The sequence below is a fragment of the Chelonus insularis genome, unplaced genomic scaffold (genome assembly GCF_013357705.1).
Source record: "Chelonus insularis isolate UGA/USDA-ARS -01 unplaced genomic scaffold, ASM1335770v1 contig_406_pilon, whole genome shotgun sequence".
Classification (NCBI taxonomy): domain Eukaryota; kingdom Metazoa; phylum Arthropoda; class Insecta; order Hymenoptera; family Braconidae; genus Chelonus; species Chelonus insularis.
Window position 1 is genome coordinate 1302923 of NW_023276563.1, and position 17335 is coordinate 1320257.

The 17335-nt window shown below is 30.0% G+C and overlaps 5 protein-coding genes across 9 annotated transcripts; 2 read left to right on the forward strand and 3 right to left on the reverse strand.

Annotated features, from left to right (window-relative positions):
* The first annotated feature begins 13 nt into the window (after positions 1 to 13).
* Positions 14 to 2661, forward strand: LOC118069195 (methylthioribose-1-phosphate isomerase). 4 transcript variants are annotated; one of them, XM_035087142.1, is made up of 6 exons: positions 15 to 458; positions 566 to 790; positions 862 to 1097; positions 1192 to 1400; positions 1493 to 1701; positions 1773 to 2661. In XM_035087142.1, exons 2-6 carry the CDS (start codon positions 659 to 661, stop codon positions 2043 to 2045), a joined length of 1059 nt encoding a protein of 352 aa, XP_034943033.1. In that variant the 5' UTR covers positions 15 to 458; positions 566 to 658; the 3' UTR covers positions 2046 to 2661. The 4 variants fall into 4 exon arrangements, with proteins under 4 accessions (XP_034943035.1, XP_034943033.1, XP_034943034.1 ...); XM_035087143.1 differs by having other exon boundaries at positions 600 to 790; XM_035087144.1 differs by having other exon boundaries at positions 14 to 735.
* On the reverse strand, positions 2194 to 4883 carry LOC118069188 (bifunctional purine biosynthesis protein PURH). Its single transcript, XM_035087124.1, has 5 exons — positions 4433 to 4883; positions 4130 to 4333; positions 3776 to 4064; positions 2528 to 3674; positions 2194 to 2425 (listed from the first exon to the last, which is right to left on the reverse strand). Exons 1-5 carry the CDS (start codon positions 4464 to 4466, stop codon positions 2306 to 2308), a joined length of 1794 nt encoding a protein of 597 aa, XP_034943015.1. The 5' UTR covers positions 4467 to 4883; the 3' UTR covers positions 2194 to 2305.
* A 419-nt stretch (positions 4884 to 5302) lies between these two features.
* On the reverse strand, positions 5303 to 8312 carry LOC118069193 (arrestin domain-containing protein 17). 2 transcript variants are annotated; one of them, XM_035087140.1, is made up of 6 exons: positions 7918 to 8312; positions 7071 to 7226; positions 6699 to 6910; positions 6230 to 6624; positions 5931 to 6073; positions 5303 to 5665 (listed from the first exon to the last, which is right to left on the reverse strand). In XM_035087140.1, the coding sequence occupies exons 1-6, from the start codon at positions 8030 to 8032 to the stop codon at positions 5532 to 5534; spliced, it is 1155 nt and encodes a 384-aa protein (XP_034943031.1). In that variant the 5' UTR covers positions 8033 to 8312; the 3' UTR covers positions 5303 to 5531. The 2 variants fall into 2 exon arrangements, with proteins under 2 accessions (XP_034943031.1, XP_034943030.1); XM_035087139.1 differs by having other exon boundaries at positions 5787 to 6073; positions 7918 to 8311.
* On the forward strand, positions 6748 to 13667 carry Syt4 (Synaptotagmin 4). The gene is made up of 7 exons (XM_035087138.1): positions 6748 to 6872; positions 7263 to 7424; positions 8917 to 9241; positions 9673 to 10355; positions 10486 to 10644; positions 10725 to 11042; positions 11537 to 13667. Exons 3-7 carry the CDS (start codon positions 9190 to 9192, stop codon positions 11654 to 11656), a joined length of 1332 nt encoding a protein of 443 aa, XP_034943029.1. The 5' UTR covers positions 6748 to 6872; positions 7263 to 7424; positions 8917 to 9189; the 3' UTR covers positions 11657 to 13667.
* Positions 13663 to 17222, reverse strand: Dolk (Dolichol kinase). The gene is made up of 7 exons (XM_035087137.1): positions 16785 to 17222; positions 16073 to 16326; positions 15774 to 15994; positions 15365 to 15553; positions 15052 to 15261; positions 14593 to 14920; positions 13663 to 14419 (listed from the first exon to the last, which is right to left on the reverse strand). Exons 1-7 carry the CDS (start codon positions 16856 to 16858, stop codon positions 14283 to 14285), a joined length of 1413 nt encoding a protein of 470 aa, XP_034943028.1. The 5' UTR covers positions 16859 to 17222; the 3' UTR covers positions 13663 to 14282.
* Positions 17223 to 17335: the final 113 nt, after the last annotated feature.

Sequence of the window (17335 nt, forward strand, 5' to 3'; positions counted from 1 at the left end):
CCTCTTTATTTCAATACCTACATATTTCAAGATTCAAATATACCGCGTTGGACTTGCGCAGAACAATGGATAAAATAATCATAATCATAAAAATATTCAACAACATTTGTATATGTTGGTGAAGGCTAAGGTCCAGGTTAACAAGCGTGTCAGAGTGATGTAATTGCGAGAAATAACGTTGGATTTTTTAATCAAAATTTTATTGAATGAATATACAGTTATTTTAACTATTTTTAGCCTTTTAAGTACTAAAACTCATTACTGATCATATAACAGTACCGGCTTCATGCATGGTATCTTACAGCAAGCTCCTCTATATTCAACAAAATACGATCTACTGTGTGATTTGCTTGTATCAGGAAAACAGTCTCTTAAGCAAATTCTCCCACTAGAATTTTTATTTGCACACATGCGCATTTTATTATAATTCAGTAAAAATCTTCTCAGTGCGTTCGTCAGTAAGCTCATATCTTACATATTTTTCTTATCTAAACACATGAACCGTAGTAAAGTATTACAAATAAAAAAAGTTCGAAATCTGTTATTCAAGTAATCATATTTTCAGATATACGTTAAAATTTACTATAAATTTTTCACAGTTTATTATAATAAATTAAACAAAGTATATAAAATTACATACGTGTAAAAAATTATCAACATGACTTTGGAAGCTATCAAGTATGATAAAGGCAAGCTAGAAATTTTAGATCAAACTCTTCTTCCATCAATTACAAGGTATGTTACAGTTTCTGGAGTAAAAGATGGTTGGAAGGTTATTAATCAAATGCAGGTACATATTTATATAATATATTGTCGATAATTAATAAATATATTGTAATTTATAATAATCAATTTGGTAAGGTTCGAGGAGCTCCAGCTATTGCTATGGTTGGTTGTCTCAGTCTTGCTGTAGAACTCGAAAATGAAACATATTCAGATAAAGGTATCATCAGACAAGAGGTTGAAGGAAAAATGAATTATTTAATATCCGCAAGGCCTACGGCTGTCAATATAAAAAAAGCTGCTGAGAAACTTATAAAGCATGCCTATAGGCTATATGAAGATGACAGCGTGTCAATCTCTGAAATGATTGAGGAGTAAGTGTTTTTAAGCTTTTGAATAGTTGTCAATAAATAATATAAAAAAAAGAATAAGTAATAATATTAAACTAAAACGATGTTCATTTTCCAGCTTACTAAAACTCATTCATGGTATGTTTAAAAAAGATATTGATGATAATAAAAAAATTGGTGACTTTGGTGCTGCTGAAATTTTGAAGTATATACCGGAAAATAATTCAGTTCGTATATTGACACATTGTAATACTGGATCTTTAGCTACTACAGGTTATGGAACTGCTCTAGGTGTTATTAGATCTCTTCATAATAAAAATAGATTAGGTAATTGTTCATTCAATTTATAGGTATAAAGTTCATTGACATATTCAAAGTTTTATGATGAATGAAACTTAATATAATTATGATTATGACAGGAATGGCATATTGTACAGAAACAAGACCTTACAACCAGGGTGCTCGCCTGACTGCTTATGAATTAGTATATGAAAATATCCCCGGGACTTTAATATGTGATGACATGGTAGCAGCATTGATGAAATCTCGGGAAATCACAGCCGTTGTAGTGGGTGCAGATAGAGTTGCTGCTAATGGAGATACTGCTAACAAAATTGGCACATATCAGGTAAAATGGCAAATAGAATTACCAGATATTTTAATGTACATATATACTGAATCGTGACAAATATTTTACAGATAGCAATTATTGCAAAATATCATCAAGTACCATTTTATGTTGCTGCACCAAGAACTTCAATTGATTTCGATATTATCAGTGGTGATTTTATTCCTATTGAAGAGAGACCCGAACGTGAAATGACACATCTCAATGATCAGAGGATAGTTGCAACCGGAATTCAATGTTGGAATCCAGCGTTTGATGTCACTCCAGCTAATTTAATAACAGGAATAATCACTGAACTCGGTGTTATCGAACCAGGGGCTTTGCATCTTGTGCATGCTAATTAAGGCTTTTTATTATAATGTTTAATGATTGAGTATTATTGACAGCTAATAGATTTAGAAAAATATTCCTTTTTTTACTGATTGTTATGCAGTATATTTGCTCGTAAAATTTTTTTATTCATATAAAAATATGAAAAATGTATCCAACAGATAAAAAAGAGAAATTGATTTATATTTTATTAAAATACAACTCTGTATATAAAATATATTTTTGTAAAAACTTTACAAGAGTATAATATATTGAAACATATTGGAATGAATTTTCAATGATGGAATAATCGAATGTTAGTATGTGCTAAAGTAATATTATGCTCATTACAAGCTTGAATTACAACACTGTCATTAGTTGAGCCTTCCGGGCTTCCGATGAATCGAACTCCACTCTAAAAAAACAACAGAAAGAATTTAAAAAATACAAAAAATGATTTAATATCGAACATTTATTATTAACACGAATTAACTAAGCAACGTTTAAGTATACATACCAGACGAGCTCTGTCAATATTATCTCTGAATGGGAAAAATGCATCACTACTTAAAGCAACATTATCAAGCTTTTTAATCCATTCAGTTTTTTCTTGTTGACTCAGTTTTTCAGGAACAACTTGGAACATAGAAGCCCAAGTTTTTTCATCCATATCTTTTCCGACCGATCCATTAACATAATTATCAATAGCGTTGGAAATTTCTGCACGTTTAACTTCTTTTTTAAATATCATCTGCATTACTTTCGGATGTTGACGAAGCCACCAATTATCAGCTTTATCTCCAGCTAATCTAGTACAATGAATTCTCGATTGTTGTCCAGCTCCAATACCGATGACTTGACCATCTTTAGCATAACAAACAGAATTACTTTGAGTGTATTTAACAGCAATTGTTGCTACAATTAAATCTCTTATTGCCTCATCTGACAAATTGTTATTAGCCGTAACAATATTTGAAAATGTAGATTTATCAATGACTGCATTATTTCGCATTTGTTCTAGAGTTAGTCCATAAAGTACTCTGCGTTCTAATTGTGCAGGTTCATAATCAGGATCAATCTGTAAAATACAATAGCCGCCATTTTTTTTCTTTTTTAAAATTTCCAAAGCTGCAGGTTCATAACCAGGAGCAATGATACCATCAGAAACTTCTCGTGAAATAATTTTAGCAGTCACGACATCACAAACATCAGAAAGTCCAATAAAATCACCAAAACTGGACATTCTATCAGCACCCCGGGCTCTTGCATAGGCAGTTGCTAATGGAGTTAACTGATCGATTAAATCATCAACTTGGCATAATTTTGCTTGAATTGCGTTTAATGGTACACCTACTGCTGCACCAGCTGGACTAACGTGTTTAAATGACGTAGCAGCTGGTAATCCAAGAGCAACTTTAAGTTCTTTTACAAGTTGATAAGCATTAAGAGCATCACAGAGATTAATAAATCCCGGAGAGCCATTAACAACTGTCAAAGGCAACTTTTCTAAAGTAGAAAAAATTTGAGCTGGTTTCTGGTGTGGATTCATACCATATCGTAAACTCATCTGCGATACTCCGGCACTGTACTGTTTACGGAAGTAATTAGAAATTTCATCATCGTATTGAGCAGTATGTGTGAAAGCTTTCAGTGCAAGAGCTTGCCTGTAACATTTTATTAAAATTATTTAAAATAAAAATAATACTGTGAATATAGATACAATTAACCAAAATAAGTAATAAAAAGAAATTAATGATTCATGTACCTAGTAGATAGTGTTGTATCTTGATTATTACTGTTTTCCAACTCTTTGATAACCTTTTCATAATCATTTGGGTCACATATTACAGTAACTTTGATATGATTTTTAGCTGCCGCTCTCAAAAGAGTTACACCACCAATATCGATATTTTCTACAGCATCAGCAATCGTCACTCCAGGCTTATTTATTGTATTTACGAATGGATACAAGTTACAAACCACAATATAAATGTTTTCATAACTTTGTTTATGCAAATCTGATTGATCACTATCCGTTAATCTTGAAAGAATGCCTAGAAAAATAATCAATATGTTAATAGATAATAAGAAATAAATAGAAATATTATTTAACCCTTACCTGCATGAACAGCTGGATGTAAAGTTTTAACTCTACCACCTAACATCTCAGGAGCTCCAGTGATATCAGAAACATCTTTAACCTGAAGACCAGCATCTCGCAGAGATTTTGCAGTACCACCAGAAGCAACCAAAGTTAATCCAAACTCATTTAATTTTTTTGCAAACGGCAATAAATTTGTTTTATCAGATACACTAAGTAAAGCTGTAATAGTTGAACAGTTATCAATTCCATGTTTAATACAATAAAAATGGTTTAAAAGAAAAAATGAACACCACGTGCATTATTAATTAAAGTTCTTACCTAATCTTTTTGTACAAGTACTACTCATTTTCATCAAATTTTTTTTTAATAAATGAAAAAAATTAATATTTCATAAAAATAAAAGAGTTGAAAAAATAATAAACAATTATTAACTGTAAAACAAAAATTGGAATAAAGAATTCCAACAATATTCTCACATGAACGTAAGTGTACGTCTGAACTTTTCTCTTTGAATCACAGTTTATATGTAAAATCAACCTCTTGACTATAGAGGTTAGACAGAAAACAAAAATCTCAATAGGTGGCTTAACCTCTATGCTCTTAGCTTAATATCACATTAAAGACAGTTTAAAATTTTATCAACATTTATTAGTTATTTATCGTTTAATCGCTTGGAGGGTTCCGATTAATATTATTTTGTAATCGAAAATTTCACAACAATTTTTAGCGTCATTGCAAATTTTTATCTACATAGTATGTTTTTATGAAACATGTGGACGGATATATAATAAAAAATTATGAACAAGAATTGTAATAAAATATACAAGTGTCTTTATGAATCATTAATTGATAGTTATTGATTGTTACTTTCTGAGTAACAATTATATTCATTTAAATTATGATAATAATAAAATTGGCTTTATTAGTTTTATTGTTATAAACAATTATTGAAAATTGAGCACGCTTTTTAACATCAGCAGTAGAGAGTTTTCTTTTTAACGGTAGATAAAGGCCATTCGAGATGTCGACATTGAGGTGGCAATCTTTATCAAAAGTTGAAATGCTAATACATAAAAATCGTTAAACTTCTAAACCATATTCTTTTTTTCTAATTCTTAGAGATTTATGGTTTTTCTGATTTTAACGGTTCATTACATTATGAGGATGATAGAAAAATACAATAAAAGGTAATTTTTTTATATAAATTATATTCATTATTATAGAAATAGCTAAACAAGCAAGTCTCAAAAAACCTGAGACTGAATAAAAAAACATTTCTGAAAATATAGTCAAAAAATTCAATAAAGCCACATATATTGGTAATCTTTTCGTTGCTCCTTTGCTATTTAAAGCGTCCTGTAATTTGACTGTAAAATTGCATTTGCAAAAGGCTAGAGTATAAAGATATATAATGTTTTCATTGGTTTTGTGTAAAATTGTAGACAGGATACTTTGGAGCAAAGTGTCCTCGAATACCCATGACATGATCAGACTCTCCAGGATCTCTTAGGCTTCTTACAGACCATCCATACTCTTCATACGAGGGTGGAGCTAGAATTTTTAAAATTCCATAAATTAATCTATTTATTTTCTAATAATATCAATACATTTACAGTTAGCAGGTTTTAGAAACAATCTGAAATATATTTATTATTGGATATAAAATACTCACGTAAGTTAGGGTACATATTAGAATTAGTTTGTATTTGAGCTGGAGAATCAGAGTTATAGTCTGGTGGAGCTAAAGGTGCTGTAGGGGGTGCAGAAGGATATCCAGTTCCAGGGGTAAAGGGGGGATATCCACTCGGATACCCACCATAAGTTGGATCAGCAGAGTTGGCGAAATCACCACCTGCATTCTCCACTTTAGTTGTCGGTGGCAGTATAGAAGTTTGATAGGATGCTAATGGAACCGTGCCAATGAATACCAAAGTGTTACCTCTCAAATTTCTATGATACCTATAAGAGAGTTATTACTTGTTAAGAATCGCACTATTGATCAGTTTACAAATTGATGAGATTTACGTCAATTAAGTAAATTTGTCTACTTTTGTCATTAATTTCTTCTCATTTTTTCAATACTATAAATATTTGGAATAAAAATAGCCATCATACCATCCAGCTACGCAAGCTTCAACTTTAAAATTATATTCCAGGTCAATAATTCCACAATTTGTGAGATTGGACGGTGGAAGAGGAGGAATCTCAAGCTTCTGTTCATAATCAGCACTTCCATTAGCCTCGACAGGTCCTTTACTTACTTCAGCGACGATTTGTTTCTCAATTCGAGTTTCAGCTCGTGGACTTCGTGCTTTAAATGTTATGACTTTACGAAGAATACATTTAATAGTGTCTACAACAATTCCTGATTGATTATCAACATTTACACGAATAGACATCATTTGACCTGGAACATATCCTTTTACGGGAAGAATCACATTGACTTTTAAGGGCGGAGATCCACAACATAAACAGCAAAATGTCTTGCTCATTTCTAAATGAACGGGTTCCTAAAAAAAATTGTAAGTATTATTACAAAAATACTTTTCATTCAATCACAAAAATGAACAAAATCAACAATTACTGTAGCTCTAGCTTCTTTATTGAGGTCAAAGTTCGAGACAACGGTGAAAGCTATTTTGACTTCATGATCGAACTTCCAAGGACGATCGATGATTGCTTTAACAGTGTACCGAACGTGTCCATAATCATGTTCAAAGCTACTTGGTAAATTGGGCGGAAGTGTACAGCTAAATGGGTAAGAATGTTCACCTGCAGGTAATTCCATTTCTTCTCCTAAAATAATTATCACCTACAGCTTATTATAAATTCGTTACTAATACACTGAATTTGTTTCATCTATAAAATTGACATTATCTCTAATTTTCATAATTGAAAATAAATGAATTTAATTAAAATCTTCAATAAACTTTTCAATTAAATTTATAATTTTAACCTGAAGGCGATCCCAAAAGGTAATATTGGATATTGAAATATTCTTCATGTCCAGTAACTGTTTGAGACTCATTTTCATATCGTCCTTCTTGATTTAATTGTTGTCTATCAGTTGCCCAACACGTATTTGCTTCTCCTTTAATCTTTATATTAACTCCTGTAGAGAAAATTAGTAAAATTAATTATTTATTAGTTGTAGAATTAAACTCTTACTTGAAGAATAAAAAATAATTAAGCAATAAAGTGAGAGTAATGTGAGGGTGGAGACAAGCTATTCCACACATGTCTGAGCAGCTATATTTACACATTTTGCTAAGCTTTGCTCTTATAGTGGATACAAGAAAAAATTTTCAAGGTAAATTACTTAAATTACAAATAGTGGACATGAAATAACGTAGTATCATTTATAACTTGTCATCTATATTAAACATTGCTTCAATAAAAAATTACAACAAAAATATAAAGGTATTATGCCAAATTTGAAGGCCTAAAAATACTCTTTTTTGATAAACACATAGTTTGTTATATTTTTAATCTTTATAAACATTAGAAAGATTTATAGTGTAGCAAAATAAATATTTATTAAAAAATAACCCGATTTAAGCCTTGACTACTTATTTTAATGTTTGAATGCCATCGAGGATACAATATTTTCCTAAAGAATATTGATCTTGAAATACTTCTGATCTCATATCGTCAACTTGTCATTTATGTCTAATGTAAAGTGACATTTAATCAACACCGGTATAAATTATATCTTGCATAATTTTGCAGTTCATATTTAGCTATATTTTGATAACAGCTTCAATATAAAAAATAGAAAACTGTGATAAAAGTAATTCACTTACCACGTAATTTTTTAGGAGAATCCAATGCGAGGATTACACGTCCAGTAACAGTTTGTCCTGGATAATAAGTGCTCCAAGGATTATCAAAGATGATACGGAAATCCTTGAGTCCCATGTTTTCAGATTGAGAAGTGATCTACTCAGCACTGCAAAGCTAAATGCAGAAACGAGTTTAAAATCATTGACTTCAAATAAAACACTTCTCGTATGTAATATTTTTTAGGTTTAGTTCCCTGGCTAACTTGAGCATTTAAGAAATTCAAACAAAATACAAACTAAATCTAGACTATGCATCAATACATTGATGTCTTTTAATTTCTATAGTATTTTTATTGTTGTATATAGATACATTTCATGTTCTATAAGCAGCGGTGAACAATTCACTAATCCCCACTAGCGATACAAGTAACATGCGCATGTTCCACACGAACTGTTTTGCTTAGCAATGACGTCATTAATAATAATGACGTAGAAAACGTCACCATTTAAAAAGTCACATTTGGATCACTTTCATTAATAACTCGTTAGCTTATAAATAAATTTCTAATAGGTATTATAAACTTTCAAGCGCCAAAAAAAATATTTGGAGCATAAATGCATGAATTTTCAATGAAGATGTCTTGCGGCATCAAGTGACCCCAATAAAAAATTAAAAACTATGACTTGAAAATAAAAATTGAATAGAAAGAGAAATATTAAATTAACTTTTCAAAGTAAACGTGGGCAGAATTTTTGTCATTGAATATATTGATTTTTTAATTAAGTGATTTTAGATACTATTTAAGCTGATATTATCAAAACGTACTAAAAGCCTTATAATCATTTCATGTGACTATAGTTACCGTGCCGAATAAATAATAATAAAAATTTTATCATCCATACTATCATATTTATAAAATCATCGTTTTTTTACTATAAACTCTCATTTACAAATTTATTGTAACTTTCTATCTGCTGGCATGTAAAATATATTTAAACTTTTTCTGTATGTTTTTCCAGATTAAGACATAATGGTTATCATAGTCCCACGGTCGACATCTTCATAAATCATTTTACAGTGACAGTGACGACTGCATGTAAGTTTCTATTTGATAGTAGAAAAGTCCCTTTGCGCAAGCTTCGTCGAAGTGGCTATTGATCGAAGTTTCTTGGTGGTGTTCCTGGTCGTGGAAGACTCAGTTGCATGCTGTAAATAACGCCCCTGTCTGTTCCGTGGAAAAGATAAATTTTTTTGTGGATAAAAAGGTGGTTTTTATTATAATTGCGGCCAAAATGGTCGAAGGTGTTTTTGAAGACGGTCCTCTGATAAGGCCTGTTGAATCGGGTGAGTATTATTATATGATAAATTTCAAATGAACCTAATGAACCAGCTGGTTTTGCATATCGTATATGACGCATCGATCTTGTACATTTGAATTATTGAGAAGAATCTCGGAGATTCTTCTTAGATCATTTTTATCCGTGCTCTATTGATTAAAATCAATTGACCTTTCACACTATTAACAGAAATCACATAGCGAATCCTTAATAATATTATGAAAAGTAATTGACAATGATCTATATAGTAGTAAGTATGATTCATGATATCATGTCGCGCAAATGTAATTGGATACAACAGATTGCATGCTTTATTTATTTACTTTGGAGTTATTTCCTCTTACTCATACTTAGGGAGGTTTTAATTATCAAATATGATGCATATTAGCTTGAAAAAGAATAAAATAATTTTAAAGTAAATACAATGAATAATTTCAGTATCAACAAATACTCTTGTTGGGCTATGCATCGCAGCTGCAGCCTTAATATGCGCCGCCGCAATGACCTGGTGGTTGTGTCGTCGACGTCGAGAGCATATGAAACTAAGCATGGACAAATCCTTAGCATTTAGACCACCTCATCGTAAACCAACAGCAGTAAAAAGTCCTGGAAGTACAACTCATTACCTGAGGAAAAGTCCAAGTCCTACCGGTCCTGCTAAAAGTCCACCTGGATCTGGTGGACAGACTCCAAGTCCAACTGGTTCTCAACCATCTCAGATAAATAATCCTCAACCACGATCACCTTCAGAAAAGGGCACACCTACTCAACCTGGTGAAATCACTTTGACCATTGAAAATGAAAAAGACAAAGCTGAACTTGAAACAAGTGAGAAAGCTGAACGAGGATTAGTCAACGGTGAAATTAATAAGAATGGATTAGGACAGTTGGTATTTAAATTACGCTACTTGGCAGATCAAAATGCTCTTGTTGTTACTGTTGTCAAGTGCAAAGGATTACCTGCTCGTGGACATCAAAATTCTACCAGTGATCCTTATGTCAAACTTCAGCTTCTTCCCGATAAAGAAGATAGAGTGAAAACAAGAGTATTGAGGAATACTCGAGATCCTGTTTATGATGAAGATTTCACCTTTTTCGGAATCTCTAAAAGCCAGTTACAGGTATAATTGTTATTTTTAGCAACAATGATCTTCATTCGGGTTTTCTATAGATATTATGCTTTATCTTCAAATTAAAAATCATATATCTACAAGCAAAAAAAAATTTTCATTATCGATATAATTCTTGCAGAAAATCAGTCTCCACTTCGTGGTATTGAGCTTCGATAGGTATTCTCGTGATGCTATAATTGGTGAAGTTGTTTACGCTCTATCATCGATTCCTGGTTTAGAAAATGCAGATAATCAACAGATATCACTGTGTCGAGAAATCTGTCCTCGGAGTCTAAAAGTATTAAATAATAATTATTCCATTCAAATCTGTTTTATATTACAGAAAAATATGTAATTGCACGAATGACATATTTTCAGATTCAATCCCAAGGGAGAGGAGAGTTATTAGTATCTCTGTGCTGGCAACCAGCAACCAATCGACTGACAGTTGTTGTGTTAAAAGCAAGAAATTTACCAAAAATGGATGTAACTGGTTTAGCTGATCCTTATGTTAAAATTTATTTACTCTACAATTCACAACGTATTGCTAAGAAGAAAACACATGTCAAGAAGCGCACATTGAGCCCTGTTTTCAATGAATCTTTTGTCTTTGAAATACCTAATGGCACAGATGGGCTAGCTAATATTAGTTTGGAGTTTATGTTGTTGGATTGGGACCGGGTTACAAAGAACGAGGTAACATGAAATATTATATAACCGTTGTCTTTAGACTATATCTATTTAAATACCATCTATATGTTAATGCATATTCATGTCTATACTTTAATTCCCTTTTATATGCATTAATATATACATGAATAAACTTGTAAAGTACATATCTGACTTCAAGAATCATTGAGCTCATGTGTAATGTATACCTTCAAGTATATAAAGGATAGTATCGCGATAAGGTTCAGTGGAAATACTGAGATAAAGTTGAAACTAACATCAGCATGAAGTTTGGTGACACAAATAAGACGAAAATAAAATAGATTTATAACTTTTCCAATTCCTTACATGACTTTTATTTCTTAGAATTTTTTTTAGGTTTTTCAATTAAAACTCACATTAAGATAAATTTACTAAAACTGATAGAGCAAGCTTACTATTAATTAAATTAATATCTTATTTCACTAGATTATGATTGGTTTATTGTTTAAGTCAATTAATAAATGTATGAAAAATTTCAGGTGATTGGACGGTTGGAACTTGGAGGATCCAAATGTCAAGGATCAGCACTGAATCACTGGAACGAAGTTTGCAGTTCACCACGCCGACAAATCGCTGATTGGCATAAGCTGAGAGAGTAACTGAATCGTTTAAAGTTTGATTTCTAATTCCCTACTTCCTCAGGATCCTACTTGTATTCATCGTACCAGAGATTTTCGGTATTATAATCTGCAGTGATGTATGCAGCAAGGCGAAAAATACTCTGAGATGTCAGTTTTATAAGCAAAAAAAAAAATAATAATTCGAACTATTACATGATCCGAAGAAGAAAAAGAGTGGTATCCTGATGAAACTCTCTTCTTTCATCAGTACCTTCTTTACATCCTTGTTTATGCGGCCTCATAGTTGGCTACTCCTATTGTCCTTAATTTTAAAGTCGAGTATTCGAAGAAGAGAGTGATATAAAAATATGGAAGTGTCATATATAGCGAATAATACGAATAATGTGAAGACATAAAATAGACTCGACATGTGACGAGTTCTATTTTTTGTTATGGTTGCGCCGCGATTTTCTTTTGGCAGTTGATTTGTCATTGATCTTCAACGCGACAATTCTATATGTATATTTAATGTGTGCTAAAATCTTGCTCGTTATTTTTTTAAATACTTAATTATTATGTTAAAAAAACCTCGATAATGATTAATGATAATGGATTAGAGGATTATCGGTCTACTTTCTCATTGTAAATATGTAATTGATACTGAGGAATGGGATAAGCTGTATTGCTAGAATATTTCAGTACCATTCAATCATATTTATTAAAAAAAAAAAAAATGGAAAATATAAATTATATTATGCGTACACAAGGTTTGTTTATTTTTTCATTTTTGCACGATCTTATAAAAGCGACGTAAATTTTTTTAAATAATTCCGATGGAAATTCAATAAGTAAAAATATCACTTTAAGATGCAACGATATTAATCTTAGTGGAAATAATTATAATAACACGAAACTTTATAGTCAAGTCATACAATAGCAGCATAATCGAAGCTTCATTTATACGTAAGTCAATACAGCGATGTAACTGAAATGTTTTGAAAGTATTACATTCTTACAGAAATCTAGGTATTTTTTATTTACATTTCTGAATAATTTTTTTTTTTTTTTTTAAATTTTTACTATAGTTAAAAACAAAAAAATTCACTTGATTGCAATATAATGTAACAAAATTATTGCTAAATTAATTGGAAAACTCTGTAAAACTCTAAAGTATTAATATCATTAAAAAAATAATTATTAATAAATTAATAAAATCAAGTATTTGTCGTATATATCAAACCGCTGATAAAAATGAATGCGTATATATTTCGATTGAAAGTAATTTGGAAGTTTAAATAAAAGATGAACAATCGATATTTATGGTTTGTATCGAATGAAAGAAAATAAAAATTATCATTAGACTCAATTATAATAGGTTGCAGTCAACAATATCTGAATATTTTATTGCTGTAAATTACATAAATTATTAAGATGAATTATAAATTAAATAGTTTGTGGAATGTAAACTAAGCTTATTTTGTTTTTTTATTTTCTACTATATGAAAACTGTTTAATATGAGATACAATTATCATAATTATTAAATACAATCTGACTCATAATAAATAATTTAACATGATTGTTGAATAAAAATTAGATAAAATAAATTAAAAAAACATCAGATACAAATCGTTTATGAATTTAACAAATATAAAACAACTTGCCGTAACATTTAACAGAGTGTAGTCTATATGCAATTGAATTGTCCACAAAAAATACATGTCAATAAGTTGATATGAACATTCCAGATAATTCAATATGCTAATAGACTGTGTTTATTATTAAGATTAATACCAAAGAATTGTTTTAGTACTTAATATTTATTTCGATTTATTAAAATTTTTATTAAATTTTTTAAGTTTGACAATATTTACAAAAAATAGTTGTATTATAAAATTTAATTATCTATGAGTGTCTTTATAGAAATGAGATATTGGATTAGTTTAGATTTTAATAAATTAAGTTGTAGTAAAAATATTTGTAAACGCCACGCAATATGTGAACAGATTTTAAGGCTGTGCGGTGAATAAAATGTTTAAAAAACCTATTAAATTTGGAGTTATTTATTACATTATATACATTAACAATAAGTATAAAAATACTCCCAAATTGTTTTCATATGATTCAATGAGAACAATTTTTAGCCATGTTAATGTTTTTTTTAGGAATGCAACAATTGTATTCCATAAGCGTCAATATATCAATAACTAGTAACACTAATGGTAATTAACATTTACATTTAACATATAAGAATAATATCAAGAAAATTATTTCTACATCAAGAATATCAACCGTTACCTGCGGAAAAAGGGCTATAATAAATCTGTTTTAATAATATCAGATAAAAAAAACTTTCAAAAAGTATCAAAAACAATGGTTATATAAAATTAATATGGCTTTTATAAAATAACTTTCAATTTTTCGTTGCAATGTTTGTATCACTTTACACCAAGTGCGCTTAATTTAATTTTCATTTTGTTCAATGTCATCATTAATTTTTATAAAATATAAAACTTTGGTGAATGACTAATTTTGAAGGGTTTAACTTCTACTCAGAAAAATATTTAATTATTCATTTGAACTTTTTCCCATCAAGATGAACAACAAATGCGAAAATATACATATTTTTCATCAGACTTAGTTAAAGTATTCTTCAAACATCCAAACTTAAATTAATAAAAAGATGTATAAAAGAAGAGGTAGAACAAGATTGTCAATTTGATTGGTTTGTGCTTCGACTAAAGATACTCCAATTACTGCTAGAGTACTTTTCAGGAGTGTAAACCACCCATTTGACACAAAGCCTGATTAATAAAATTATTTTAAGAATAATTGGTCAGTCGTAAAAATACATTTTATTACAGCAAACTCTTCATTAAATTACATCAATTCAATGAGACAATTATTATTTTCATAGATAGTAATTTAATGATGACTTGACTGCAATAAAATTATTATCTAATATAAATAAACTTACCTAATATAGCTAATCCATAAATAACCACTAATTGACTTAAAATACAGCCAATTGTTCCCTCTATTGACTTGTTAGTTCCTGACCATTTATGCTTACCCCAAAGTGTGCCAACAATACTGGCTGTTGCATCTCCTATGCCTAAAGATAAAACTCCACTTAAAAGGGGTAATAATTCAATATTACTTGTTGGCATCCAAAGGGGAAATGATAAACCAGCATGAAGGTACAAAGGTGTAAGAGCTATTGAACAGTCCTTATCATCAACAAATACGGAGAATCCATACTCCAAAGCTGAATTCAATGGTGGGACTTTGATTAATCTCATTAACTGGAAATGAAATCAAAATAATAAGCAAACTTTGGCAATAATTTTCAAGAGTTTTAGAATGAAATACGATCATGTTTTGGACACTTCACAAGTTTAAATGATACGGAACCTGAAATTAATTGCCATAATACCTCCAGAAAGATGAATAAGGCCAATACGATTCCACTAGCAAGATAAAGTAGTGTTGGCTCCAATATCAAGCCTGGTAAATAGACTAAAGCTGCCAAAAAGTGCAACGCTTTCCTATCCACTGTGGTGGCATTGGAGTCAGAAAATATTTTATACGTGATGAAAGTAACTGTGATTAATGAACAAATTGCCCAATAAATAATTAAAAATACCTACAAAAGTAAAATAAAAAAGCATCTAAACTTTCTATTTTTACTTGATTATTCGTTGGTATGTATTATTGTATCATAGGATTTTTAGTAATTTGATGCTCACCCTTTTGATGTTTCCAAATGCAAAAAATATCATCCAAAGTAAGGGACTTTGGTCTAATAAAACATGGAGTAATGGAATAACACCAAATGTTAATAATCCAAAAGTAATCAAATAAAAGTAATTAGTTGTTCTTACTTTAGGATAAAATAAGCATAAAAAACATACTAATCCTACAAAAAGAATTCCAACCTGAAAGAAATATTTTAGTAGGGTAAAACTTATGTAAAATTATGCAAACCTACATATTTGAGTTCAAAGTGGCTATTTTGCTTCATTTTTTATGTTCATAACAACATGAATTTTTCAACTTCTTAAAATTTTTATAAAAAATTTATAATATTTAAAGCTGATAAAAATTGAATCAACAATATTTATGTAAATCTGCATGAAAATTTAAGGAATTTCTCACCTGCAAAATTGTTGTTGCAATATCATCATCATGCAGAGGTGGTAAGTGATATCTTAAAGGTAAATTTGTTCCGCATGACAATAGGAATAAAATAATTCCATGCATTACTGTAATACTTTCACCTAATGTGAAGCATCCAGGGAGGTGTGACATGATTTGTAAAACGCCCCATGTACTTAAACTTCCAACTCCCAAACCCCAAATCACACTCACGAATAATCCTATACTTCGTTAAAACATTTTAGTAATTGTTAATCATGTATCATGCAAAAAATATTTATTCTCTCATAACGCTATACCTTTGTTCACCCAAAGAAGATATAACATTGATGATATACTTGCTGGTAAAAAATATAATACTTGAAAGTCTCTACTAGCAGTTGTATTACGAGAAAGTTGTATAAATAGACAAAAACAACTTATTATCAAACTGATTCCCGTAACTCCAACAAGTAAGCATATTTCTGAATAACTGTGGTCCTCTCTGAGTAAAGTAGTGATAGCACAAAGACCAATTAATAATCCTAGCCATAATCCTGTGCTTGCTTGTCTCCTGGAATAACATAACAAATATTTTTTATCAGATTGTTTTATATGCTGAAAATTTATGAAAATTTAAATGATTATTTAGATACTTGATACAATTTATAATCGAAAAGTTCGGCTCTTAAAATGTGCCTCATCACCGGCAGTTCATTATACGCATTTTTATTACTTCGACCTTTGCTACAGAAAGGTGAAAAACTGATTTAGTAAAAAATTAAGCTACACATTAATAATTTAAACTTTTTTTATCAATAAAAATATACCAAAACAATGACAGATTTTGGAATTTACAAAATTTTTACGATACATGGGTATTTATTGAATTATATAAGTCCATTATAAATTTTATTAGAAATAAACCGTTAATCAATAAAAATAGATGTATTTGTGTACCAATAATTAAATATTTGAGGTTAAGTTAGTGGTTTCTTATTAATATTGTTGACAATAATTACATTTACTGACCTCGGTATTATTCCATTTCTTTCAAAATTCTTAAATATTTTTTTTTCAATATTGTACGTCGTAATTAACTCCATTTTTCGTCACAACTGGAGGAAAAATTCTTACAATGACTGACATCCACTACTTTTTTTTTCTCTCTCACGCAGATAGTCTGTCTTCTTCCTAGTTTGGGTTAGTTTTCCTTCATCAATGTCGTATGCAGTGAATTTGTGTAGAAAAATAAAATGAGATATACCGTACACACCCAACAATCTCATGTTGCATGATGTTGCAATTACAAAAACACGAATGAATAATTACGCATGATAAATTTGTGTTTAATCATATTGTATTTCATTGATGATGAAGCATCAAAACCAATCATTTATACGTATTCTCTTTATATACCACTACATTATACATAAGTATTGTTTACATAATGAAAATACTATCATAGTTTTAATAGAAATTTTCCGTACAATAATTCTTTACGTTCAACAGCATAAATGTTTATTTTGTACCTGTTATTAAAATGGTAAGGAATGATATAGGGGACTTTTTTATATATCCTT

Bases quoted from the DNA above. Each gene is read 5' to 3' on its own strand.
- Dolk (XM_035087137.1), bottom strand. From the start codon at position 16,858: ATGGAGTTAATTACGACGTACAATATTGAAAAAAAAATATTTAAGAAT. The intron at 15,995-16,072 runs GTATAGCGTTAT...AACGAAGTATAG, and splicing joins TCTTCTTTGGGTGAACAAAG to GATTATTCGTGAGTGTGATT. The intron at 14,420-14,592 runs GTAAGTTTATTT...TTTATTAATCAG, and splicing joins TTATGGATTAGCTATATTAG to GCTTTGTGTCAAATGGGTGG.
- Syt4 (XM_035087138.1), top strand. From the start codon at position 9,190: ATGGTCGAAGGTGTTTTTGAAGACGGTCCTCTGATAAGGCCTGTTGAA. The intron at 10,356-10,485 runs GTATAATTGTTA...TAATTCTTGCAG, and splicing joins TCTCTAAAAGCCAGTTACAG to AAAATCAGTCTCCACTTCGT. The intron at 10,645-10,724 runs GTATTAAATAAT...ACATATTTTCAG, and splicing joins TCTGTCCTCGGAGTCTAAAA to ATTCAATCCCAAGGGAGAGG.
- LOC118069195 (XM_035087141.1), top strand. From the start codon at position 659: ATGACTTTGGAAGCTATCAAGTATGATAAAGGCAAGCTAGAAATTTTA. The intron at 791-861 runs GTACATATTTAT...CAATTTGGTAAG, and splicing joins AGGTTATTAATCAAATGCAG to GTTCGAGGAGCTCCAGCTAT. The intron at 1,401-1,492 runs GTAATTGTTCAT...TGATTATGACAG, and splicing joins TCATAATAAAAATAGATTAG to GAATGGCATATTGTACAGAA.
- LOC118069193 (XM_035087139.1), bottom strand. From the start codon at position 8,032: ATGGGACTCAAGGATTTCCGTATCATCTTTGATAATCCTTGGAGCACT. The intron at 6,074-6,229 runs GTATGATGGCTA...ACTCTCTTATAG, and splicing joins GAAGCTTGCGTAGCTGGATG to GTATCATAGAAATTTGAGAG. The intron at 5,666-5,786 runs GTGAGTATTTTA...TAAAAATTCTAG, and splicing joins TAATATGTACCCTAACTTAC to CTCCACCCTCGTATGAAGAG.
- LOC118069188 (XM_035087124.1), bottom strand. From the start codon at position 4,466: ATGAAAATGAGTAGTACTTGTACAAAAAGATTAG. The intron at 4,065-4,129 runs GTAAGGGTTAAA...TTATTTTTCTAG, and splicing joins ACATCCAGCTGTTCATGCAG to GCATTCTTTCAAGATTAACG. The intron at 2,426-2,527 runs GTATGTATACTT...TTGTTTTTTTAG, and splicing joins ATATTGACAGAGCTCGTCTG to AGTGGAGTTCGATTCATCGG.